At 39.6% G+C, this 20,744-nt stretch overlaps 1 protein-coding gene across 1 annotated transcript in view; it reads right to left on the minus strand.

Annotated features, from left to right (window-relative positions):
* Positions 1-24: 24 nt before the first annotated feature.
* The window catches only part of ryr2a (ryanodine receptor 2a (cardiac)), a 268,931-nt gene continuing 248,211 nt past the window's right edge, over positions 25-20,744 (minus strand). The window contains 11 exon segments of the mRNA XM_039616258.1: positions 25-68; positions 71-119; positions 3,164-3,215; positions 4,114-4,214; positions 4,397-4,461; positions 6,761-6,917; positions 10,768-10,902; positions 11,014-11,160; positions 11,782-11,842; positions 18,327-18,460; positions 18,713-18,755. Coding sequence (XP_039472192.1) covers positions 25-68; positions 71-119; positions 3,164-3,215; positions 4,114-4,214; positions 4,397-4,461; positions 6,761-6,917; positions 10,768-10,902; positions 11,014-11,160; positions 11,782-11,842; positions 18,327-18,460; positions 18,713-18,755 — 988 coding nt within the window.

Here is a 20,744-nt window from a genome sequence, read left to right on the forward strand (position 1 = left end):
TAAGGTCTGTCACCCAAGGTTGACTCAGTTGAGCTGATCCTCATACTGTTTCCGGAAACAGTCACCAGCGGGAAAAACTCCCAACAACGTTCCTGGTACATTTTCCATACGTAAGACTCCTTAAAGACAGAGAGCAAGAGGTAAGGAGGGTTTGCTTCATGTGTGTTACATTTAAAGTGTAATTATCACATCAGCTTTGTTCATTATGGAAATTAGTACTAGCATTGTAACCTCTAGGTACCTACTGAAATGAACAAAGCTAGCCTACAACCCAGAGTGACATTAAGGCCGACCCCAGCCCAGCAGTCAGACCTGATCTTCAACAGCTAACAAAGGCAGTGATGTGCAGTCAGGGTGCAGCGTCCGTTTCTATGTGTTCATGTTTCTAAAGCAGAATCCCTGTGGTGATCACTTTAAAGTATCTTTGTGCTGGTTTTCATTTTTGCATTGTGCTGTCGGCTTTGTGCTCATGCCTAAATACTACAAGAAAGCTCATATGTGTGTGCTCATTGGGATAGTGATTTGTGTTGGTGTGTGGGACTGTAGCCTCAGGTTTATATTGTTAAATGGTAATTATAAGACAATGTGTTTCAGGTCATTATACAGAGAAACAGAAAAGTAACATAACAAGTAGTGCAACAAATGAATTTCTCTGGTGAGTAATTAAATAACATACTATATTACTTTTAAGAAAAGTGTTCTGGGTAATATTTGTAATCTGTTACTTATTTTGAAAAATGATCCCAGATATGATCACAACAGGGAAATGCTTTAAACATGCACAAACATTTGACCACAAAACATGCAATTAATATGCACAGATGTAATGTCTTTGATATGCTGCTTAGAGATGGTGACTCTCCAAGCAGAGCCAATCAGAACCCAATGAGAATCAATAAGAGAATTGATAAGTGACATCAACAGTGGTATTGAATTTGCTAAATTTGTATATATTCTCATCCCTTACTACAAGCCGTTTTTGTCTGAATCACACATTATTTGATCATTTGATATGCTGGGGTTTAAGAGCTCCTGAGCTCCTGAGCTCATACCACAGAAGTGAATGCTAGAAGCTAACTAAGAATATTTTTTAAGCTTCCAGTTATACTTTAAAAACTGCACTTGAAGTAGCGGAAAAACTTAAAACAATTTAAAAGAAAACCAGAGTGACCAAAAGAAGGAATCCAGCAAAAGGGAGAGTAGACGATCACTACAGATGCACCCACTGACCAGCCATGGACTGGAATTGGTTGATCTCCAATGTTCTCCACCCTGATCAGTGACCAGCCAATCAGCCCCTGCATAAAGCCCTGCATTTTATGCATTCACAACAGGCATTAAAGGTAAATCAGACTGAGAGGCATAAACTAACATGTCAATAGTGTGAAAGTGCCTCATTGTGAGTAAAGATTAGTCAAAGTAAGGTGCAGGGGGAACAACAGAATGAAATCTGAAACAACAAACCTAATCCAATGCCTTTAGTGGTGGCATTCATGAGCCCAAATGTCATAAAAACAAACATTTGAATCAGCGTACTGGATCTCTCTGAGAAGTCAGAAATTAATCAAGTATAGCATTTACCGCTAAAAGGACTTTTTAGTTCTGAAATGCAAATAAGTAACCCATTTGGCATCTTAATAAAAAAATAATAATGTCTTTACTTTAAATTTATAAAAAACAGTAATAATTATAATTTACCAAATCAAAAATATTTGGATTAAAGATTAATGAGTATACTGGTCGACGAACTATTACAGAAACATAAAAAATTACTTTGGTAATTACAAATGCTCTTAATTTAGGGCACCTAAATTTGTTAAGCACTTTGAATTTACAGTGTTGATGGACATAAAGAAAGAAACTAGTAAGATTAGCTCAAAAACAGTGTGTGGAGAGCTTCATGGGAAGGCTGGCTGAGAAGCTGAATCCAACCTTACATCACCAAGTGCAATGCAATATGTTGGACGCAGTGGTGTAAAGCGCACTGCCACTGAACTCTAGAGCAGTGAAGATGTGCTCTCTGGAGTGATAAATCTTCATCTGGCATTTTGATGCCAGATGAAGATTACTTGCCTGATTGCATTGTACGGGGGGATTATGATTTGGGGCTGTTTTTCATGAGTTGGGCTTGGCCTCTTAGTTCAAGTGAAAGGGACTCTTAATGCTTAAAAACACAATACATTTTGGACAATTTCATGCTCTCAACTTTGTGGGAACGACTCAGTGATGAACCCTTCCTGTTCCAACAGCACTAGTGCACAAAGCAAAGCAAGCAATACAAAAATAATAATAATTACAAAATTAACTGGTGGCCACCAGTGCTACCCCTCAGCCTGCTAGTAGATCAACCTATAGTATCAATTTCAAAGTCTTGCATCGCCTCATTCTCTAGGTTATCGCATTCAAAAGATTTTCAGAAGACTTGATCTATGACCTTGACCTTGAGGTGAGGTCATCGGGATTCAAACTCGTACAAGTAGACACACCTTTTGTATCTACTAATAATAGTAAACTCACATAGGCAAACTGGAGTTGTGCTTATATGATTGGGCCTGGGTCTCCTTCAGTGTATGAAAAAGGCAAGCCTTCAACATTCACCACACCTTACACGTTGTTGTTTAGCTTGGAGACTTTGGATTCCTTAACTGAAAACTGCTGAAACTGCCCTGTTGTAGCACTCATTCCCAGTGACGATACGCCACACGGACTTCGGGTCATTATGAAAGTAAAAGTTTTCTGTGAATGTCCACAGTGTAATCTCAGGGTTCACAGAGCAAGTGGTCAAAACAGGACTTCTGGAACGTGATCCAGAAATAGCACCCATGATGGAATATCATCAGTATATATCCAACAAAATGATCTTGAATGGGAGACTGGCCAGTTTTTAGTTTTATTAAACAAACCTCATTACTACAAAGACATTTATGAAAAACTTCTATAAAGTATTCTGCTTTAATCACATAAGATACAAACTGATTACAAGTTTGTTTTGAGGCCCTTGTTTAGGAATTAGTTAAACATTACAGGAAATGTTATCCTTTGTATTTGATCAAACATACAAATATGACCAGAGGTGATTTTCAATGTTCCATACTGAGGCTTTAACAATGTAAGCAGCCATTAAAAAACTGTTACTGGCAGAGAGAGTGGAAAGGTGTTTTACCTGGCCTGTGTGCTCTGTTTCATCTTTGTTGATGAGATACATCAGAAAGAATCTGAAGCACACAAACACACACACACACACACACACACACACACACACACACACACACACACACACACACACACACACACACACACACACACAGTTGTTAGAAAACACAAACAGTATTATCATTGCATATATCAGTCACACAGCATCAGTGCCAGATGTTACAGTAGCACTTGCTGGCTGGAGGCAGTTGTGTATTCTTGCCTGTGTGGGTTCTCTGAGGCTTCCTGCCACATTCAAAGGACATGTTTGTTAGATTAATTGGTGATTCTGGCCATAGGTGTGAATGTGCATGTGAATTGTTGTCTTCTGAGAGACTAACAACCTGTCCAGGGTTTGCCCCACCTCTCTCCTAATGACAGCTTGGACTGTACAACAATTTTAAGAAACTTCTACATAAAGCAGTATACCTAAAAATGAGGGCTGGCTCGAGACACAGTACTGTATTTAGGGTTAAAGTCAACAGACATTTGAAATTTTGGTTGTATTTTCTATTACAGCTCAAGAACGTAATGTGGCCATTTCCAAGTTATTACTACTCAGTTACTAAAGTATCCAAGTAGTATCATGGTAGCAACTGTGGTTACAGTTGAGTAATGCCACACTGAAATTTATGTAACTGGATAAGAAGTGTCCAAACACTGGGGATAATAATGTGGAAATGCACCTCGGTGTAACACAAATGCTGTGGTACAAAACAAGCCAAGACAAATATCATAGATATCATCACACCTACCTGAGATTGGGGACCAAGCCCCAAGTACCCCAAGATTGGGCACCTATCTTTCATTAACTGACCTGAAAGACTGTGTACTATGTAGGTGTGATGATCTATGATGATGTAGGTGTTAAAAGGTACAATAAGACACAGAGAAATGCAGACACTCTCCAGATGTACTTACAGGTAGTTGGCTAAGTTGTGCTCCTGTAGAGTGTGCGTTTCAAAGCCGTGTGGCACGGTGTCAAAGTAGTCATTACCTATTCCACAGATAAAACATTTGGTCTGCAAGAGAAAGACGGGATAGTTAAGTGGTTGTCATTTATTGTAACCTATTGGCAATCTTCATCTATGCCCCTGTTGGAGATACAGCTATACAAAACAAAACAACTACAAAACGTATATTTTTACATGTTCATATGCCTCAGTTGTAAAAAACTGCATTGAAGTGTTGTGTGTGTTTTCACCTCCATGTCTTCTTTCACTTGTTCCTGCTGATCCCTCAGCTCTCCAAAGGCATCAATGATTAACCCTAGAATTTCACAGAGGGTGGAGCTTAAACATGCCGGTCCACATTATTACACTGAATACAACAATAGATATGAAAACCGCAGGCTATCTGCTTTATCTACTATAATACTTCTAAAGGAGTATTTTTTGCTATTCAGTTACATTCTCTATATTACATCCAAAGAGCGTATGTCCCTATAGAGAAGGCTATAAATACTAAAAACAAAGCCTAGACAGATGCAAAATTCTGAATGGTCCAGGTCCCATCATATTTTAAAAGCCTCATAATATCATATTAATCCAACTGAGCACTTCAGTGTCAGAATGTAAGCTAACATTTGGTTTGTTTCCAAAAGTAGAATGGGAGGAAGAGCCCTCAGCTCTAACCAACTCTTCTCCAATGAAACCAGCTTCCAGTCTGGGTTCTTGAGACAGACACCCTACTTTTAAGATTAGGCCCCAAACTTTTGTTTTTGACAAGCTTAGTTATCATCATTGTCAATATGTATGGCAGAGGGAAACAATTATTTGGTCCCTACTCAATTTCTACTACCACTGAAGTTTCTCACTTGAAAAGAAACGAACAGTCTCTAATTTTTATGGTAGTTACATTTTAATGGAGAGAGAAAGAATATCAACCTAAAATCTAAACTTTCATTGAAGTTATGAATTGATTTGCATATCACTGAGTGAAACAGATAGTTAATCCCCAACCAAAATATGACTTTGCGCTTGGTGAAGAAACCCTTGTTGGCACACACAGTGATAAGGCATTTCTTTTAGGTGATCAACGGGTTTGCACATCTTACGAGAGATTTTGGCCCACCCCTCTTTACAGAAATTCTTCAGATTACTTGGCTCCTTCTTGGCAGTTCAAAGCTTTAGCTCCCTCCACAGATTTTCTATTGGACTGAGCTCTGCAGACTGGCTAGGCCACTCCATGGTAGGCAGCACAACTAATGTGCTGCTTCTTCTTCCGCCACTGCTTCGTTGCCTTGGTGGTATATTTTAGTTCACTTTCATGCAAGAAGACCCATCTAAACCCATCTTAGGTGTTCTGATTGAGAGTTTACAGTATAGTACACCTTCTTTTGGGAACCAGCTTCCAGTTGGGATTCAGGAGACAGACACTATCTCTACTTTTAAGGTTAGGCTTCAAACTTTCCTTTTGATAAAGCATATAGTTAGTGCTGGATCAGGTGACCATGAATCCTCCCTAGTTACCGTGTTGCACTGTTTCGTCTTTAGTCACCTTTTTTCTCTCATTTTGTGTTTATACACCGCTCTGCATTTAATTATTAGTTATTTTTAATCTCTGGCTCTCTGTCTTTGTCCTGTCTTCCTTCCCTCAGCCCAACCGGTCGTGGCAGATGGCCGCCTCCCTGAGCCTGGTTCTGCTGGAGGTGTCCTTCTGTTAAAGGGAGTTTTTCCTTCCCAGAGCGGTTCCTCATAGGAGGGTCATATGATTGTTGGGGTTTGTGCTTGTTTTTTGTATTATTGTAGATAAAAGGCACACTGTGGAAGATAGACAGAGTTTAATAATAAGTAATGATTAAGTTTTTTTATGGGAAGAGGAGGATTTTAAAATCAGTTCTGAATTTAACAGGGAGCCAATGAAGAGACGTTAATATGGGAGAAATATACTATATCTAGTCCCTGTCAGTACTCTTGCTGCAGCATTGTGGGTTAACTGAAGGCTTTTCAGGGAATTTTTAGGACATCCTGATAATAATGAATTGCAGTAGTCCAGCCTGGGAGTAATAAATGCACAAAATAGTTTTTCAGCATCACTCTGAGACAGGATATTTTATAATTTTAGAGATGTTGTGCAAAGAAAGCAGTCCTATATTTTTCTTTAATATGCATATATCCTTACCCCAGAGTTAGTATCTGGTTAGGCACTATGCTTCGTGGAATTTTTAAGGCCAAGTACAATAAGCTCAGTTTTATCTGAATTTACAAGCAGGAAATTCTTTACGGTGGTGTTCAAGTGTACTCCACTTGGAGAGGTGTCGTGATTATTTAGTCTAGTCAATTTGAAATAAACAGAACAATCAAAATATTGAAAACCAAACAGAACCAGAAATGATTGCTCTCAAAATAATTATACATTTGAATCAGCACTCTGTATTATAGAATAAAAACAAACACTTCCTGTGGTGTTTACTCTACTTTACAATATTAGAATGTATTCATTTTGGCTAATTGTTACCTAATTAACAATTGGCCAAAACACAAGCAGGAGTCCAAACAGAAGGACTCCTGCTTGTGTTTGGAGTCCATTTAACTGTTTGTGTGCATGTATGTGTAGGATGCCTCACCCTGGATGATAGCCAGGAGGATTACAATGACAAAGAAGAAGAAAGTGATGTCGAAGATGATCCGGTAGATCTCATACTCATCACCAGCTGGATCCTCAATCTGGTCACCAATTCCTCCACCTGCTCGCACTCCCACATACATGTGGAACATGTAACACTGGGAACAGAGAGAGATACACAGGAAGGGGGGTATAGGGGTAACAGAGGTCAAATCTTTTGCATTGGGTTTTTAATGGGCAGAATCATGACTGTCACAGCAGTTTGAACACACTAATTTTTCTGCAGCGTTTCTGAAACATCAGAAGACATGACATCTGTAAGTCTCTTTGCAGTAAAAACAGGCATGATTCTAGTCACTGTAGAGGTCCAGTAACATTTTGAAAAATCATTGTTGCCCTCAACTCTGCAGATTACTAAGAAGCCATATGTGAATATGATCTAGAAACGCTGCTGTCTACCTTCTCCGGACCAAAGCTCATTTAAACCAGGGACCGAGGGAAAGTATAAAACATCTTCTGTGGTTGGACAAATAAATATTTTAAATTCTTTTTGGATGACGCATCCTCCAGACTACAGAGGAAATGGACCATTCAACTTCCGATTAGCACTCAGTTACAATAGTGCCTGTGGATTTGGAAAGGCCAAATCAATGCTGAAACGTATGTTCAGCTTTTACAAGAGCATATGCTTCCATCCAGATTTCTGTCAGGGAAGGCGTTGCAAAACAATGCAAAACCACAAAAAAAATTGTGTTGTTCTACCTTAGCAAGGTAGAGCTATTAATGCATCACTAACAGCACAGTGCAATGCTTGTTTTTGTACTTAAAAGCACTGCAGCACATTCGCAGACAGAACCTGCCCAGTGCTATCATAAATAAACAGCTGTAGCAGCACAGATGACAGCTTTTACAGTTTTAGTAATGTTTATATACAGTGGTTCCATCTTGGATGGTTAAGTTGGGCTGATTAAGGCTGTTGGCTGATGCGATGTTCAGAGTTGGAAATCTGACCTGAGGGGACGGGAAAAAATTCAGGAAATTCCAACTTCCAATTTCACATAGAAAGCACCATTTTTTGCTACTATAAGCCTTATTGTAAGGAAGGAGACAAATCTTGCTAGGGCACTGCCGTTCATTAGTGCATCTCTCCATCCCACTAAGCACCTGTCACCTTCTTGAACTACAGACAGGCAGAGCTGCCACCCTCAGCCCCTAATAGGAGACAAAAGAGCTCTATGGAATGCAATGGGTGGCTGACTATAGGGGATTAGTGTGTGTTTGTGTGTCCTGAAATTTCCGGGTGACAGAAGGCTTCCTTTTATCCTCAGAAAATACCATAGAGCCCTTATATAGTATTTCTTTCAGATGGCTTAGCAGCAGAAAACATTCTCATCTAAGCTGAGTCTTTACTTGGCATGTCTCTCATCACTGACAAGATGGTCATATGTTTGGCTTTGCGATACACTTATCTTTCACCCCTGACCCACACTGACATGCATTAATGACACAGGTGTTTATGTATAAGTAATGGCTTACACTACCAACATTTAAATTCATCATAATTGTTCCATTTCTGTTTCATGGCTACATCTTTGGTTAAACTTTACTATGTCACAAAGTTGTCTCTTTTAAACTGGCTAATCAATGTCAGCTTATGCTGCATAGGTAAGGTAGGTAGGCACCGCTATCATGAAACTGGTATCCCAGTTTTCTACTAATATTATCTAATATTCTGGATATTTATAAGTGAGATATTTGCATTTATTAAAGCTATTTCTTATAAATGTAAACTTTGTAACATATTGTATTATTTATTTTACTTTAGTTTGTTACTGTTTTTGTCTTGGAGAAACTGTAAGTGCATAATTTTCTTAGGGATTAATAAAGTGTCCTGATTTTGATACTCCAAATGCCCTTATCCAGGTCACCAATTTTGGCTTCACTTCCTGGAGCCAAATAAGGTAATGCCCAAAGACAGCCTTAAACTGAGCTTAAATCACAGTAAAGGCTCAGGTTAGTAACATATAATTATTTATATTACTTCCACTGTTGCTATTCCTAAACACTTAATAATGCCTGAAAAAGAAGCGGACAAAATAAGTAATCTTCTTACTGCCTGAGGGTAACACTGCCGAGATTAAAACTACTGACTCAAAGCTCTCTGTCCATAAATGGAAGTGTTTGCTCTTTACAGACAGCAAAGAACAAAGTTTTAGTCAGACAAACGTGATGGGAGCAACTTCCCACAGCCAAGAAAGTGAAGCAGTGCATACCAGACATCCCAGTATTAGCTTTGGGTACAAAAAAGTATGTCGAGGCTCTCTTGGTGTAATTTTGGTAGGCTGGCCACTCCTGAGAAGCTTCACAGGTGTTCCATTTGTTTTCATTTATGAATAATGGCTCTCACCCATCATTCAGTGGAATCCCAAAAAGCCTTAGACATGGCTTGGTAACCTTTTATGATAGATGATAGATTGATAAATGATAATAGATGACAGACAGACTGATAGAGGTCAGTTACTTTGTTTCTCATCTCTTTCTGAGTTTCTTTATATTCTGGCTCATCAAACTGACGGGCCCATACAAAAGGGACCCCCTCAAACTGACTTTTAGTTTTAGTCACCTTGTTTTCCAGCAAATTAACTGTTCTGTCACTAGTTATAAACTAGGAAATTAGCATAAACTAATGTAAGTCTATTAGCTGAAACCAATCAACCTACTGACGTCCTGCTCTGAACAGGCACAGGATGGTGCTAAACATGTTCTAAAACCTTTCAATCTAAACAATTTTTTATTAAATCCAGTTTCACAGTGTTAAATCTAGGACCGTTTTGAGAGCATGGTGTAAGTTAGTATTTATTAGTGGTGCAACGGATCAAAAATCTCACTGATCGGATCAATTTTCGGATCAGCAAAAAAAGAAAAAAGACAAAAATTTACTTATTCGCTTATTGAAGTATTTTTTGCCTGTTAAAAACATTCAACTCAAGATTCATTCCTCGCAATTATTAAAAAAAAATTATGGTTCAATATAGAGCAGTATAGGGCTTTGTGTCTACCACTCAATTCAATTTTATCTATAAAGCACCAAATCACAAAAACAGTCGCCTCAAGGCGCTTTATATTGTAAGGTAGACCCTACAATAATACATACCGCTCATTATATTGCACGCCGCTGTGATATAATGAGCGGTCACGGTCACGTAGCTTTCCATTGCTCTGGAGCTCCACCCATTTGTAGTAGTTGGGCAACAGAAGATGCATGGGACAGTTCAGCCATAACTTTAAACTTTTCCTGCTCATACATGCTTGGAACGATCTTGCCACTAAAGTGGACGCGCAACGGGATATCATAGCGTGGCTCAAGCACGTTCATCATAGTTTAAACCCCTTGTTTTGCACAACGGAATACGGCCTCCCGTCTGCAGCGAAACACCCCAGTAGCTTTTATAATAGCTTTAGCCCGGTCGGACTGGGCAGCAAAGGGCTGCTTAAATGCCGCAAACTCCTCTGCTCCTCCACTCAGACCGCTAGCACTGGCCACAACTATCGCTTGACAGACTGACCACGCGCACCATACACATACTTTTTTTTCTTCTTTTTCGAATCTTCGGATCACGTGCGTGCCGAACCGTGGAGTGGGATCGGTTCGGATTACGGATCAACCGTGATCCGTTGCACCACATATGTGATGTTTCCATTTTAAGGCCCCGTTCTTTAATTTTAGATAACTTGTTTCCGTTAAGTGGGATTTTTTTTTTCTTTTCATTTCTTCACATTAAAGTGTTTTACATTCTATATACTCCTGATAGAAAAATGAGTTCCTGTAAACCTTTACAAAGCCAGACTGATGCAAAACTAATATCAAAAACTATTAATAACACTGTAAAAAGACTGTGAAACTGACTGATTCTTAAAACATGCTGTGATGCAAATTTTCTGTCGTTTTGATCATCTGCCCAGCACTATTATTCTGGTTCACTACAGTCTAATACATGTCATACTCACTGTCAGCATGTCATCACACTTCATATCTGGCAGTTCTCCATCTTCACTCTTGTTGTAGAACTTCCTGAAAAAGTTGAAGGCCACTACTGTGTAGAGGTACACCACCACTGCTAATAGGCCAACAGTTAACACTAGCTGGAGAAGGGGCAAGAAAAGACTGCTGTGATGCAAACAAGGGCAAATATCACAATCTTCACTCAATATTGAGAAATGTTTAATCTTATAATATTCATATAGTGTGTTCACCTGTTTGCCATTGTGTGTGACTGAGGAGAGAATGGTACGCAGTGTCTTAAAACCCATGGCAATGTCCAGTAGATGGGCAGCAAAGAAGAAGTTGTTATAGTGACCCAGAATGGACATGGTCATATACCAGGCCAGATACAGGAAGGACTACAAGGACGGAAGATGGAAATTCAGTCAATACTGACTATCCCACTGGTTTACAATATTAGGTAACATCCAGGCTGCTGATTGTGTAGCTAATAAATCAAATGAAAGCATCATAAAACATTTCAAATGATAATTACCAGACAATAGATTAATGACTCTCGACACAGATGTGGATGACACATCATGATCATTGCTCAGTTAGCAGCTACATTTACATTTATAGTAGTAACTAGTAACTCCTTGAATTAACCAATTAATTAATTAGATACTAATATGTATTAATATGCACTGCTTTATAAACAATGAGCCAAATAGTTCATATTTATTGCAGTATTTTTATATGACATAATTGCCAGACACAATAACCAGAATTTTATCTTATAATGTTATGGGCCGATACAACAAGTCATATGGTGCCGTTACTGCTATTGATGTTAAATGCCATAAGCAACTTTAAAACTTTTTAAACAGGAACTAAAAAAAAAAGTTGAGGTAAACTAAAAATGTTCCTATGAAATTACTCTGATATAAACAAAAAAGACAAAAGAGCTTAAGAACTTCTGCAGGGAATCCACATGATGGAGCCAGACATCGCTCTCCTGACTGATTCTGATTACTTACATTGTCTGTGAACACAACCCCCAGCTTCCAGATCTGGTACTTGACGTCAACAGAGTTCAACCTGTGAACATAGTGAGAAGACACAAAGTCTTTTAACAGGTACATTAAATAGTAACACTTTTCATGTTTTGATTAAAACGTGAACAGAAATGGTTTAAATGAAAGAGACTCTCTGTTATCAGAACTGACGATATCTTAGCTCCTTTACCTGGTATAACCAGTATGAAAATATATGTGAATGTGACAGGATCATGTCTTATTCAGTGTTCAGATAAAAAATACTGTACTGATTGTACCTGCTATTCTTTGTTGCAGAAAATTTCTTATTAATCCAAATCCCCCATAGAGGATGACCCCATGGAACCATTACTTTATTAAAGTCACTGTCAGCCGTTCAAAGATGCAGGAAATCTCCTTTGTGTTCGTCTCTGAAGTTTGAGCTCTACGTGAGCTTTGAGTGCTGAAGTAGAGTAGAAATGGGCTATGTAACCAACAGTTTACAATTTAAAATCCTCCACTAAATACCATTAAAATGCACACCTACAACCTGGTACAAGAAATATTTTTCCCTGTACAGTACAGTTTCAAACTTCATAACAACTGTATGGTGGGTCATTTGGACAGTGATGGTAGGTAAGGGCATGGCCACTTTGACTGACAGGTGACTGGCCTGTAAGTCAGCTGTACCTGATCGTTATTTGATTACCTAACTGGCAAACTGCATTTTTTAATGGAATTACAAAAATAGCACTAAAATTATCTGATCTAATAATTAAAAAGAAATTACAAAATTTCTATGCTAGACTAATGAGCACAGCTTGACTGTTCTACCAAAACTTAAACTCTACTAAGGTTTGTGGTGGACAATTTACTGTAAATTGCACTACATTTAACACTGAAACACACTTTTTTCTATGACTGCTATGTGTGTGATAGTTGCTGCTTGGAGGGTGTGCTTATTTGGAATAAGAAGGGGAGTGTGTAACTGGCACGGAAAGCCAAATTAATTTTACTTTTCTGCTGACAGACTAAATTGATTTCCAATGTTTAATTAGATCTATTTAAAATTTCAGAGCTCTAATATGCCACTGTGCCTTAGAAATAAACAGCAGCACCTGTCAATAGCCTCAGACAGGGGTTTTGCAACATTTTCAACATCTGTAACTCCCATAACTCCTGAACCATTTCAAATGAAAGACTTTCAATGGTTCCTGAAAACAGTGACTCTGTGCTTGTCAGTGATTTTAGGATCATTACAGTAATCCCAGGCACAGTGTTGCAGCAACCCCAAAAAGACGGTTGGAGGTTGGCTGACAGAAGAGAGAGTTAGTGAGTGTGATGGAGCCCTACACAAAACACACACACAACCATGTTTTTATAGTTTTGTTTTTGCTGTGTTGTTTTCTGTGTTATTTGCCAAAATTTGGATGTAGCACCTGCCTGGGCTTATAGTAATGACCCTTATATCACTGAAAAAGCACAGAGTTGATGCTTTCAGGAGCCGTTTGAATTTTTCAGTTGTGCCAGTGGTTCAGGAGTTGCAGCAATTTGACCTAAAATAGGTTAACTTTAATTTAAATGTTTATTTCAACACTCGGTGTGCTAAGCCCCAAGATTAACTATTTTCTGCAGCATTAATCTCTTGGTTTGTAAAAATGTTGCATTTTACTGTTATATTTATATGTTCTTTATAGCTTTTAATGACCAATTTATCACCATCCTCTAATCAGAATAAGAATCAGAAATACTTTATTAATCCCGAAGGAAATTATAGGTTACAGCAGGCAGCACGCTAATGGTGCATGCGCACTTACAAAGGAACCCTCTGACCAAACTTTACATAAACATCAAATTGGGAAGCCATGTCAGAGAAGTAAGCTGATAGGAAAAAAAACAATGAAAATACATAGCATGAGGTGAGAGGAGGAGAAAAAAACTCCACTCAGACTGAGCTCCTAATGGGAGAACAGTTTGAGAACAGAAAAAAACACCCCAGCACAAAAAAGCACATGACTGTCAATACACCATAGAAACACAAAACAGGCAACAGGGGTGGGTAAGGGTAAGCGAGAGCCGGTGTAGACAGCGAATCTGGTCCTGCAGCATGTCTGCGCTGTTCCAGTCGACCCGCCATCTGCCCCGGGAGGGGACAAGCATCAAAGGCATTTGGAAAGTTAGTTAAACTGCAGGAATGTCTTAAAGACACAAAGACCTGGATGGCCGCTAACTTTCTGCTTCTTAATTCAGATCAAACTGAGGTTATTGTACTCGGCCCTGAAAATCTTAGAAATATGGTATCTAAGCAGATTCTTACTCTGGATGGCATTACCTTGGCCTTCAGTAACACTGTGAGGAACCTTGGAGTCATTTTTGACCAGGACATGTCCTTCAATGCACATATTAAACAAATATGTCAGACTGCTTTCTTCCATTTGCGCAACATCTCTAAAATTAGAAATATCCTGTCTCAGAGTGACGCTGAAAAACTAGTTCATGCATTTATTACTTCCAGGCTGGACTACTGTAATTCATTATTATCAGGAAGTCCTAAAAACTCGCTGAAAAGCCTTCAGCTGATCCAAAATGCTGCAGCAAGAGTCCTGACAGGGACTAGAAAGAGAGAGCAGATTTCTCCTGTTTTGGCTTCCCTTCATTGGCTTCCTGTTAAATCCAGAATTGAATTCAAAATCCTGCTCCTCACATACAAGGTCTTAAATAATCAGGCCCCATCTTATCTTAATGACCTTGTAGTACCATATCACCCTATTAGAGCACTTCGCTCTCACACTGCAGGCCTACTTGTTGTTCCTAGAGTATTTAAAAAGTAGAATGGGAGGCAGAGCCTTCAGTTTTCAGGCCCCTCTTCTGTGGAACCAGCTTCCAGTTTGGATTCAGGAGACAGACACTATCTCTACTTTCAAGATTAGGCTTCAAACTTTCCTTTTGCTAAAGCATATAGTTAGGGCTGGACCAGGTGACCCTGAATCCTCCCTTAGTTATGCTGCAATAGAGCGTAGGCTGCCGGGGATTCCCATGATGCATTGAGTTTTTCCTTTCCAGTCACCTTTCTCACTCACTATGTGTTAATAGACCTCTCTGCATCGAATCATATCTGTTATTAATCTCTGTCTCTCTTCCACAGCATGTCTTTATCCTGTCTTCCTTCTCTCACCCCAACCAATCACAGCAGATGGCCCCGCCCCTCCCTGAGCCTGGTTCTGCCGGAGGTTTCTTCCTGTTAAAAGGGAGTTTTTCCTTCCCACTGTCGCCAAAGTGCTTGCTCATAGGGGGTCATATGATTGTTGGGTTTTTCTCTGTATTTATTATTGTACGATCTACTGTACAATATAAAGCGCCTTGAGGTGACTTTTGTTGTGATTTGGCGCTATATAAATAAAATTGAATTGAACTGAATTGAGGGCAGCACGGTGGCACGGTGGTTAGCACTGTTGCCGCACAGCAAGAAGGTCCTGAGTTCAATTCCACCATCAGGCCGGGGTCTTTCTGTGTGGAGTTTGCATGTTCTCCCCGTGTTTGCGTGGGTTCCCTCCGGGTACTCCGGCTTCCTCCCACCGTCCAAAGACATGCAGTTTGAAGGGATAGGTTAATTGGATAATCCAAATTGTCACTAGGTGTGAATGTGAGTGTGAATGGTTATCTGTCCTTGTGTGTTAGCCCTGCGACAGACTGGCGACCTGTCCAGGGTGTACCCCGCCTCTCGCCCTATGACAGCTGGGATAGGCTCCAGCGCCCCCCGCGACCCTGAAAAGGATAAGCGGAAGCGAATGGATGGATGAACTGAATTGAATTGAAAGGGAGGGGGGATGAGTGTAACTACCCTTTTGAAGTAGGTGACACTAATAGGGATCATTTTTTGCCAAATAAGAGTGACTTGGCCCAGAAAACACACATATTTACGTGAGCCAAGAAAGTTCATAATATCCAACATGATGCAACTTGCAATGGCGACTTATGCTATGAATCTAACCTGTTCTGGAGCATGTTGTGTTCCAGATTAGAGACCAGCAGTTATAAAATCACTACGTACTAACTAATCAGTTGTCCAGAAAATAGTGCCACCATTCGTGGAACTTCCCTCTGAGGGATCTTTTGGCTTTCCCTGATGAGCATCAAAAAGAGAAACAAAGACTCTAAAACAAACCCATTTTTGATCATTTTTTTCCCCTGTTGGCTTTAATTTTTTAAGTTATTTTGTTATTTAAACATTAACATATTATCCAACTATTTGTACCTTTTGACCTTATATCAAATATGCACGTAGTCTAAGCCTATGTTTAACATTTTTTTTTACATTTATTCTTTGCTTGCTCATGAATTATTAAACACCAAAGCTGCAGTGGAAAGGATGAAAACTTGCAATAATTAATTCAATCAAATACTTGATTAAAATCCATCATAATCCCCGTCTTAATGATAGAGTTGTAATATTGATGAGCTGACAATTGGCATTTTTCCAGGCTTCAAATGAGCTAGACTTTTAATTTAGTAGCTATCTTCCAATCTTACTGACCAAAGTGCTTACACACTTCTAATACTATATTACTCTCCAGTGTCTCCTTTCACACATACTCATACTGCTGTGTTGCTTTCAGCCATATTACATGTTTTAATTCTTTGTACAGTACTTTTAAAATGCCTTTGCTCACTTTCTGATGCTTTTTTCCCATATTTGTCACCTTTGCTTGTTTCAGGTCCTCAAACAAAGTTTAACATTAGACAAAGACAACCTGAGCAAAAACAAAATGCAGTTTCTAAATTATGATCTCATTTATTAAGAGAAGTGTCTACGTCCTGTGTGAAAAAGTAACTGCCCCTAAACATTTTATTAGTTGTTTAACCAGCAGCAAGAATTGCAACCAGGCATTTGCTTATTGCTTATTGTGTCTGTCATATCGCCGTGGAGGAATTTTCGCTCCTTTTTCTTTGCACAGTCGTTTTAATTCAGCCATATTTGAGGGTTTTGGAGAATGAACATGATACTTACAGTCATCCCAAAGGATCTTAATGGGATTTATGCCTGGATCTTACAGTGAAAATGATGGTAGTTTAATTTTACTTGGAAAAGGAGTGCCTTGGATTGTTTTGATATTTAACCCTGTATGTATACCTTGCAAATAGAAGTGGGTTAAAGGAACACTTCCTGGATTCAATTGAATCCAGGAAGTGTTCCTTCTTGAAACCAATCGGGATTTAAGTGAAGATTTTTAGTAAGCTCCAAAGACATTTGGAGGTGAAAATGTTGAGCTGGTGTGTTTTGGCTTACTGACCTAAAGGATAACTTGAGTGCGCTTAAGCTTCAGGGAACAAACTCATGGCTGGATATTCTCCAGTCATTTTGCAGGGTGAAGACAAAGTTATCTGCTGAGCTATGTAAATTTTATTCAGCTTTTGTTTCACTCCCTTTCACGAACTGGCTCTTACGACACCCAAATGCATCGTTATCCACAGCCTTCATTTAGCAATTATGAATGGTGTGTTGGGAAGTCATTTTTTATTCAGTGTTGTCAAAAAACATAATATAATCGAAATGCCAGCAAACGCTATTCCTTTTTTGTTATTTTTATCTTCACTTTTTTCCAACTTCCTGTTATCAGAATGTCTGCCCCCACCTTTCTTTCACATAAATGCATGATCCTAGCCTTTCTATGTGATTGGCCGCATGGTGTGCCCATCAAAATAATGTCCCGCCCCCGCCTGCATGGATTCTCAGCAGGGCTAAGCAAGAGTGGCTAATGATTCATCTCTCTGACGGGAGCAAGCTTTTGTTAATATTAATATTTATTTAGGACAGTGCATGTTAATGAACATAAATGTAAAAAAAAACTACATGAATGTAAACATGCCAGATTATAGCCAAAGGCTAATTTCCATCTGTTGTCCTTAAACATAAAAAAATAGACATAATAATTCATAAAAATTCATCATTCATTCATAATAAAAACTCCATCACCAAACTTACTTAGTTGTTCGCTACAAAGAAGCAACTCTTAGAGCCGTCTCATTTGTGAACAACACGTCTCCAACATCACACTCATGCTGAACAAATAATTTCATTATTTGGCTTGTAGTAGTAATGTCACTACTCGTTACATAGACAGATATTATTATAAACATTAGCCGCACCTACTGTTAAGCTTAATGAGCTAGCGGTGATCGCATTAGCATCTCTTATCAACAACTACCCCTGAAGGTATGCAAAATTCAATTTTGCTCATTCAGCTAGTGAAAGGACTGACATTAAGTAGACAGATCACAATCATCACTGTGTTATAAACAGTTTAAATGAACTATTCAACATTGTCATGATGTGTAAAAAAATGTTTAAAACAAATGAGCTCGTGCCTCTTCTGCAGTTTCAGGGGCAAATCCGCTGAGCTATCCTGTCATCGGATTGGAACTATCCTAATAAGACGGCAGTGCCCCCACACTGACATTGTTCCTGCAGTCAGACTTTTCTTCCCTATAACATCTCTCTCTCACACACATAAACTCTATTGCTTGCACACTACACACAGACTACTCACACTGCAGCAAGCGAGCTGTCTTTCCTGGGTTTTCTCTTTTTGTGAGCATCGCTGAAGTCCAGAGCAGCTTTGTCCAGTCCCAGCAGCTCACTGATTCGGTCATGGCCATAAAACTCCCCATATTTATCCATCACCTAAGAAAGAGCAGGACTTCTTAAACAGATGCTTTCCACTTTTTCATTTCCCAAAACAGTATTCTATCTAGAAAACCTTAAACTACACGGGGAAAGATCACACCAATGTGGCAGGACTGTAGTTTAACAGAATGAGCTACCCAGTACAACCAGTGTCCTCAAAGACTTGCCATTTGTACAAGATCAATTTGGAATTTAGGAAAACATTTTAAAAATATTTTTATCCAGTAAAACAAAACAAAAAATACTTACCTTTCTCTTCACAAATTTATCCCAGTAGTTATTGGGGAAAGATCTGAAAGTCAAAAGACAAAGTTACTCTCTATTTTGGATTTAAGGTCAGCTCTTTCTTCACCACAACAGACCGGTACAGCATCCGCATCACTGGAGCTGCAGCACCAATCCATCTGTCGATCTCCTGCTCCCTTCTCCCCTCACTCGTGAACAAGACACTGAGATACTTAAACTCCTTAACATGGGGCAGAAACTCGTCACAGAACCAGAGTGGGCACTCCTGCATTTTCCGGCTGAGCACCATGGCATAAGACTTGGAGGTGCTGATTCTAATTCCTGGCACATCTTACTTGGTTGTGAACCACTCCATTGTGAGTTGCAAGCCACCACCTGATGAAGCCAACTGAACCACATCATCTGCAAAAAACAGAGACAATATTCTGAGGCTGCCCAAGTGGAACCCTTCCGCCACTTGGGTATGCCTAGAAGTTCTGTCCATAAAAATTATGGATAGAATCAGGGACAAAGGGCAGCCCTGGTGGAGACCAACACTCACTGGGAATGAGTCTGATTTATTGCCGGCTACAGGGACAAAGCTCTTGCAACAGTTGTATAAAGATTGAATGGCTCGTAACAACGAGCCAGATGCCCCACACTCCCGAAGCAAATTCTCCTCCAAAGGACATGGTTGAAGGCCTTCTCCAAGTCCACAAAAAACATGTAGACTGGTTAGGCAAACTCCCATCCACCCTCAAGTAAGAGCTTTTCCAGTATTGTGCCACCAGGATGAAAATCACATTGTTCCTCCTGTATCCAAGGATTGACTAACGGATGGACTCTTCTTTCCAGCACCCCGGCATAGACTTTGCTAGGGAGGCTGAGGAGTGCGATCCCCCTATAGTTGGAGCACACTCAACACTTAACTGCCTCTGTGACCTCACCCCCGGTGATGGACGAGTCGTCCCCTTTGTCCCGAGACTCTGCTTCTTTGGAAGATTAACAGTGGGATTAAGGAGGTCCTGGAAGTATTCCTTCCAGCACCCAACAATATCCTCAGTCGAAGTCAGCAGCGCTCCACCTGCACTAGGTGCTCTACCTGCAGGTAGAGCACTGCTTTCCCCTCCTGAGTCGCCTGATGGTTTGCCTGAATCTCTTCGAGGCAGTCTGAAAGTCATTTGCAGCATGGCCTCTCCAAACTCCTCCCACGCCCAAGTTTTTGCTTCTGCAAATGCCTGAGCCGCATTCGCTGTTGGTACGTATTGGCTGCCTCAGAAGTCCCACAGGCTAACCAAACCCGAGAGGACTCCTTCTCCAGCCTGATGCTTTCTTTCACCTCCGGTGTCCACTATCTGGTTCAGGGGTTAACACCATGACATTGCACCAACCACAGGCACCAACACCCTTCCCGCTGCAGCTCAGTGGAGCGACTTCAGCAATTGACGTCCTGGACATGGTCCTTTCGGACTCCATGTCCCCAGTCTCAGTCTTGAACATGGTGTTTGTTATAGACAAACTGTGGTTTTTGAATCACTCTTTGTCTGGTCCCTTACTCAGGTTGGGTGCAGGTTATTCCCCCAATAAAAATGATATGCTAACTGATCAACAAGAAAGATAATTCAAAACTATAATTCAGTTGAAAATCAGTTAAAACTCGAACAGAATCACATCTTGAGTTTCATTAGCCTGCACCTGTGCTTAACCCCCATCCTACCAACTGGGGTAACTGCAGCCCTCAGAGGTATAATTTTCTGTCATAACTTATAAGTGATTTCTTGTTTGTTTTTTTAAGCATTTCATTTTTCTATGACTTTATCAATCAATTTGTTCTTAATTATGCCACATCATTGTTTCCACTTGTTTCCATCAAAGCTGCAAGTTGCATTAAAGAAAAGTATTGATTTTTGTTTCCAAAATATGCAATTTAATTGCAATGTTGCAAACATAGTAAAAGTCTTCTTTTTAGATGAGATTAAATAATGACTGTTAATTCATTGAATATAAATATGGGTTGCTAATATTATTATTAATATTATTATTATGCTATTATATT

This window comes from Oreochromis aureus, linkage group 8 (assembly GCF_013358895.1).
Source record: "Oreochromis aureus strain Israel breed Guangdong linkage group 8, ZZ_aureus, whole genome shotgun sequence".
In the NCBI taxonomy this organism is placed as follows: Eukaryota; Metazoa; Chordata; class Actinopteri; order Cichliformes; family Cichlidae; genus Oreochromis; species Oreochromis aureus.